General features: G+C 37.1%; 1 protein-coding gene across 1 annotated transcript; it reads right to left on the bottom strand.

Moving 5' to 3' along the window:
* Positions 1 to 2774: 2774 nt before the first annotated feature.
* LOC144567311 (GDP-mannose 4,6 dehydratase 1-like) lies at positions 2775 to 5234 on the bottom strand. The gene is made up of 4 exons (XM_078317412.1): positions 4783 to 5234; positions 4162 to 4403; positions 3657 to 4007; positions 2775 to 3194 (listed from the first exon to the last, which is right to left on the bottom strand). The coding sequence occupies exons 1-4, from the start codon at positions 5146 to 5148 to the stop codon at positions 3005 to 3007; spliced, it is 1149 nt and encodes a 382-aa protein (XP_078173538.1). The 5' UTR covers positions 5149 to 5234; the 3' UTR covers positions 2775 to 3004.
* Between the last annotated feature and the right edge of the window lie 2290 nt (positions 5235 to 7524).

Raw genomic sequence — 7524 nt, 5'->3', positions numbered from 1 at the left:
GATTTTGAAAACTCGAAATACGAACCGTTGCACGGAGGGGCTCTATGCTATGCATAGCATGCTAGCATATTCCTATATATACATATATATACATATACATATACATATATTAAAAAAAAACATGGATATTTTCTTTCTCCAAACTCCAAACTCTAAAATAAAAAAATAAAAAAAATCCGGACCGCATAAAAAATCCGCGCCCCGGAATAAAAAATCTAAAAAAAAATTCGGGGCGCGGATTTTTTCCGCGGCCCAAAAAAAAATCCGCGATTTGAGTATTTTTAAAATTTCAGTTGGATCCTGATTATTTTTAATAAAATAAATTTTTTTTGAGTATTTTTAAAAAAATCGGTAAAAATACCATTACCTCTGTCTTTCCATAGAATACCTATGGGCTATGGTAAATGGGATTGCAGGCCCTAACAGTGCATTCGGTCTGTCGTACGATACAATTTTTTTTGGTAAAAGTCGTTCGAGATAATTTTTGTTACACTATTCTAAGCAAACTCGAAAAACGGAAACTGACACATAATTTGAGGTCAAACCTTTCTTGAGGAGCCAAATTTTGAATTAACGAGCAATTACTGCACTCACTGAAACCGCATTCCAATGCGCTGAATTGTTGATTTTTCAAGCATAGTAAATTGAGTGCATGCTGACCTGATTTTTTTTTTGTTAGTTGGTACTTGGTAACGGAAACAGTTTGGATCCGATGGTTATCGGATTCAAAGTGGTTTCAATGGGTTCTCTCACCGTCGAATCTGCTTTAGGATAAAAAAAATCGCATATGCTTTAAAATCCGTATACACAAATTTTAAAGCAAATCTGACGGTAAGAAAACCCGTTGAATCCACTTTGAGTCCGATGGCCATCGAACCCAAGCTGGGGTCGTTGGTAACATCCTTCTCTCCGGGTCCAGATCCCCTAAAGTAACTCAACTTTTGGATTTTGAATCAGCACCGTTCGATTCAAATCTGTCGCTCGAGATCATCTCGGAATTCGTTGCTCAGAATGTGTGCACTCTATTTTGAATGAATTGTCGCGGATTCGAATCGAATGGTCTCGATTTAAAACCCAAAAATTGAGTTACTTCACTGGATTTGAATTCACTCCTCCTCTGTACTTCAACGAAAAGTTAAAATAATACATATTAAAAATCACTTTGAAGCACAGTTTGGTTAATAACATCTGGCCTTTTCTTCCTCTCGTTTCTAATCCCTACATTGCAGGAGTGCAAACGGGTCAGATATTACTCGTTTGAATTCGGATCCGTATTCGAATTTTTGCAGATGTGAATATTCGGATACAAATAGTTGTGAATTCGGATACAGATACGAATATTTTTTGAAGAGACTTAGAATCTGTATGTTTTAGTTTTCCGAATATCCGATAAAATTCTCATCTCCCCTATCCGACATCTTTCTTTCTCTCCCAGTTTCTCTGGTACCGTGGCACAAGTGTAAATAACATTGATCCACTGTGAATTCGTATCCTCTGCATTTTAAAAGGGAATCTTTTGAGTTAATGAATCTTGACCATCAATTTGTTTTAAGATTCGTGCATACTAAATCCGCACAAATATTAAAGGGCCTCCTTTATCATTAGCGGGAGCTGAATTGTCTCCGTTTAAAATCAGACGGTTGAAATTCATTAATTCAGAATCAGCTCTGTTTAAAATCAGACCATTGAAATTCATTAATTCAGAAGATTCGTTTTTGAGTTAATGCAGAGTATACGCATTCACTGTTTAACCTCTGACACTGTCCTCTCAGATCTTCTGTTGCCATCCCTTTGTGGCCATTAAGTATCTCTTCATTTGATCCCGCCACGTGTGCTGTGTGCATATGTGTGCATCTTAACCCCTACCCGGGGCCACCTGTGCACGAATTCAAAATACACAAATTCTTCAGCCGATTTGTGAAGCACCACTACCAGACAAAAAATGTGCTTTTTTTATAAATTTAATTGAAACTGGGAACCAAGTTTGCTTGACCTCGAGAAAATAAAATATAACAATTTTGATTTTCAAGTGCCGAGAGATTCACGGTACCATCTGTTATAAACTGATAGCACAGTTATATTAAGACTTAAAGAAAATATTTTTGTGTCCAATTATCTTTTGTGTTAGAATTATATATATTTAGAGAAAATATTTTTTTGTGTTGGCATATTTTATTTAAAGTTATAGTTATATTAGTGAATTTTAATTAATTAGATTTATAATTTGTAATGACGTAACAAGTTAATTAGATATATATTTTTCATTAGAAATCCGAATTATATCCGTGTTCGCATTCGTGTATGAAAATATATGTATTCGTATCCATTCGTATCCGAAAAAGAAATACGGGTACGAATATGGATTGAGCACTATCGAATCCGTATCCGATCCGTTTGCACCCCTACTACATTGACGCCAAGTCAAGAGTAACTTCAGAGTTACAATACAAAAAAACAAAATGCGGATAACAGTTATATCAGTAACAAAAATAAAATAAAATAAAATAGGGATAACAGGATAACAGAAATACTTGATACCACGATGAGGAAAGGGAATTATAGAGACATGCAAGCTATCTCTAAGCATTTTTTTTTAAATTAATAATCACAAAGCTTGAGCATTATAGCCCAGACAGGAGAAAAAGAATAGCGAGACCACATGTATAATTTTTGCATGCAACTAGCATTAGCGAAGGATCAACCTTTTTAATAATTGTACCAGCAGCGCATATATTTAAATCCATTACGGCTGTAAGAAAATTGAATCAACTAGATGAGAAAAAACAATAATTATTATTAATATTATTAGCCAACAAACAACTTAACATTAACTCTTCTCTTCTCACCATCCCTCTTTCCAATAATCGCACCCTAGGTCTAATTGACGTATAACTCCTTAAATAAAATAAAATAAAAAATCAAGACCCAAAAAGGGGAATATCTTTATTGTCCAATAATAGGAGTAACTGTTGGTAGTAGCATTGAGTTGTAGGTCACCCCTGGTCTATGGCTGTTGCTGTGGGTCACGGTACCCGGCATCAACAAGCACTTTCTCCTTCTTGGCCATCTCCAGATCATTATCAACCATCATTTTAACAAGCTCTTCAAATCCAACCTTCGGTTTCCACTTGAGTGCACGTCTCACCTTGGTCGAGTCACCTCTGAGGTTGTCCACCTCAGCAGGTCTGAAATACCTGCACAACAGAGCAGACACAAGTTTAGCCTCACAAATGTAGCCTTAATTTATTTCATACAGACCTCCAGAAAATGCTAATTTGCTGCTTCGCCTAGACAAAACCAGTAATTTATGTGAGCAATTTTGTATTAATTTTCTCTCTGTGTTTTTGGGTTCTTCTAATTACTAATACTTATTCACTTTTTTTGTTTCGGTAACGCCATCTTTTAAGTTCGTACACAGTGCCTCAAAACCAGGGGCAAACTTAGGAACAAACAAAAGTTTTGTGTTTATGTTTGATTTTATATATAATTTAGAGTAAATTGTTATAGTACTGCAAAATCGCCCCCCATTCTCCGTAGCAAAACTTTATATAATTGACTCTCATTGTGTGTTTGACACTTTGACCCCATAGTTTGAAAGTCTGGCTCCGCCCCTGCTCAAAACAACAACCTTCCAAGATTCATACATAATAAATTACCTCTTATCAATGACAACATGATCCTTCCAATCGAGCCCGGCATAACCAAATGCGGCCTGAAGGAACTCCTCAACTGTGTGTGACTCCTCAGTTGCCACTACATAATCTGCAGGTTTGTCCTGCTGGAGCATGAGCCACATGGCCTCAACATAATCACCGGCAAAACCCCAGTCACGGGCTGCCGAGAGGTTTCCCAGGTATAGCTTTGTCTGAAGACCCACCTTGATGCGGCCGACTGCCCGTGTGATCTTTCGTGTAACGAAGTTCTCACCACGCCGCGGACTCTCGTGATTGAACAGGATCCCATTGCAAGCGAACATGTCGTATGCCTCTCTATAGTTTACTGTGTACCTGCAAAAAGAAAGCATGGAATATCAATTCAAAGCCCCTAATTAGCAAAACCAAATTAAATAATGACATACAAGTATCTATACACCCCTATAACATATAGACATTGATACTGCAATAGGCAATGAATTAAATTTTATCTGTAGAAGTTTTGTACCAGTGGGCAGCGACCTTGGCAGCAGCATAGGGTGACCTTGGGTGGAAAGAACTCGTTTCAGATTGAGGCGGTGGGGTAGCACCAAACATCTCTGACGACCCGGCTTGGTAATAACGAATGGGTTTGGGTGCCAGCCGGACTGCTTCTAGCAGGCGCAGAGCACCAGTGCCTACAACATCTCCCGTGTAATCTGGAATCTCAAAGGATACAGCCACGTGCGACTGTGCCGCCAGATTGTAGACCTGATTAAAATGAACCAGTATTCTGGTATCAACTAAGAGAAAAATAATTTATGTTTAAGTGGTAACAATTTCAAGCAGCGTGGTAATGGAACAAACTAACTGGTACTTACATAACTCACTCATAAAACATGGTGAATACTGAACCCGTACTGACAATTACCTGCAATGTACCACATTCTGGTACACCAATCCTTGATAATTTATCCAAGGGCTCGAAGCTTGTTCGTTAGTCATTAAATTTCAGTCTAATAGTTTAGCACTGTTCAGTGAAGGATGTGACATGGCTAATGACATTTATATGATCATCTTGATCACTTTCCAGTCTTAAACGATCGATCATCGGAATAGATAATTTATGATATAATGTCACCAAACAAACCTCGTCAGGCAAGATCGAATCAACCCAACGGCGAAGAGATGAAGCGTCAGACAAATCGGCATAGTGCAACTTCATGCGCGCCTTGGACTGATTGTGCGGGTCAACATAGATATGTTCAAGCCGGGCCGTGTTGAAATTGGAGGAGCGGCGAATCAGCCCGTGCACCTCGTACCCCTTCGAGATGAGGAACTCCGTCAGGTACGACCCGTCCTGGCCCGTTATGCCCGTGACCAGCGCCACCTTACGCTGGTCTCCGGCGATCGACGGAGGGATTGATAGGGGTGCATCCTCGTAAGTCTTGTTTTCAGTGGAGTGCTTTCCGTTTCCGTTTCCATTGGTGCAATCGGAGGTTGGGTTGGAAGCCATTGCGGAGTTTTGAGCGAGAAAGAGGGGAAGTGGAATGGAATGGGGGTTTAGATCTGGAGGGAAACAGCGAGGAGCTTGTAGTTGTACAGGTAACACTGCAACCAAAAGGTTCTATTTATGGAGCTGCGAAGCTTAATTCGCGGTATGCATCCTACGGTTCTGCAGATGCAATGAATATTCATTTTGGATTTCAACGGTACTGATCAACTTTGACTAAATACCTGGTTAAACTATCTTTTATTTGAAACCTGCAGGCTACGAAAGAGCACATCTTTTGCCCCTGATTCTATTGGCGCATCTATGCCAAAAAAATCTAAAATTTTGAATTATTTGTACTTGAACACTCAACATATTTGAAACAAATGTGTGGGATTGACATCACATATATTTGTACATATAAAATGAATTAAACAAGCACAACTTATATATTTAATTTGTGTTAAGTGTCCATAACATAGCACGACTGGTATAGTATGGTTAAAATTTGAGGCATTTTAAAATCGTTTATCTAAAGGGAGATGGATGGGAGGGAAGGATGTGGAGAAGGATATCTCCCCAACTTGGTCTTAGTCGGAGACCGTTTGCCTTTGGAGTGCGTATCCTCTGAGATATCTCATATTTTGCGTGACCGACGTGTCCGGTTCCTATTCGGGGATACCGCAGGGGCCAGTATTATTTGAGCTTTAAGATTCGTGCAAACCGTATTTAAACGGTTACGATTTTCTACAAAGTCACGCAAAATATGAGATATCTCAGAGGATGTTGAATTCTTGCCTTTGCCCACGTTAATTGAACACATGAATACTTCCGGCTTGACCTCGACAACTCTAACTATAAGTCTATAACTATAAGGATGGTTTTGGTAATTTGGTTTCTGTACCGTTCTTCCGGGGAAGATCCATGTGAAATGGCTTGACAATATTTTTCATTTATTATTGCAGCCAATAATAACAGAGAGGTTATACAGAAAGCGCCGCAAGAGATCTGGGAAGGAAAAGTGGAAAGTGGGAATCAAGTCATCAACAGCGTTTGTGTCAAGCGTCAAAGGCTCAATGCTGAAAATTCAACTCAGATCCCTCCATTTATTAGATAATGGAGATAACCGTTTGGTGAAATTGTCTACGCTACCGAAAAAGTATTAACATTGATTTAGACTTGTAGGTATTCCAATAAACTAACCTGTTATAAAAGTAAACAACTTCATCGAAGAAACATTATAAATAAATAACTGACTGTTATAAAACCAACCTAGTTCTTGAATTCAGAGTTCACGTGACATTGTGACAATATCATTGCATTGGCATGCGCCACAGAAATTAAAGTCAAATATGGAATAAGATTTATTTATTTCATTATTTGACTTGTAGTTGTAGTTGTAGTTGTAGTTGTAGAGATCCAATGCAGCGTGTTTAGTGGAGGCGCACCTTATGAGCTTTATGAGCTTCCGGTTCAACCCTTCGCAGACACTTTTACTGGTTTAACGTTTAAGTCTTCTCACAACTTTTTAATACTTAATTAAAAAAAAAAAATTGTTTTCTAAATTTTATTGTCGAATTCAACTCTTTGACGGTAAATTTAGCCTCTCACTTTTGACAGTAAATCCTATGAGTTCAGTTCATATAAAGTTTTTCACAACCCCAGATTTATCAAAACTGCCAAAACAAAAATCAATAGATGAAGTAATATTGAACAAGGGGCTTTAATTTTTTCACAATGATTATTTTAATAACATTGACAATATATTTCTAAAGAGGCGGTTAAAATGCTTCATGTCTTTTATATTTTATGGTGCCTCACATCTTTTATCTCTGTTTTTAAAGTCTAAATAGTCGAAACGAACCAATCAATATAATCTCCACATTAAGATGTGCTTGGAGACCAAATTTTATATTTTATTTTGAAAAAAAAAATACTATTTTTTTAGATAGGTACAAACTTACTATTTTTGGATGATCCAAAGTAAGTTTGTACATGTCTAAAAAAATAGTAAATATTTTTAAAAAATATATAAAATTTAATCTATAAGCATATTTTAATATATAAATCATGTTAATTGTTTGAATTAACTGTTTGGACTTTGAAAATGAAGATAAATTAAGGATATAAGATTAGATGGGCATGAAAGACATGAGGTATTTGGACCCTCATTTCTAAATTAATTTTAAAAGTAAAAAAAATATATATATGAATATGTTATTGAACGCGCGTATAGATTGATTTTGTATTAAATTTCATGCAATTTTTGGGGTTATATAATATTTCATCAAATGCCACTAAATACAATAAACTGCAATGGATAGAAACCAACAAGATTGTCGTTGTAAATTTTAAGTAGATTGATAAACGGTAAATCTTGCATCACATCTCTCTGTATGA

The sequence above is a fragment of the Carex rostrata genome, chromosome 16 (assembly GCF_964058835.1).
Source record: "Carex rostrata chromosome 16, lpCarRost1.2, whole genome shotgun sequence".
NCBI lineage: Eukaryota > Viridiplantae > Streptophyta > Magnoliopsida > Poales > Cyperaceae > Carex > Carex rostrata.
Note: the sequence above shows the minus strand (reverse complement) of the source record. Positions and strands in the feature narration are given on the sequence as shown.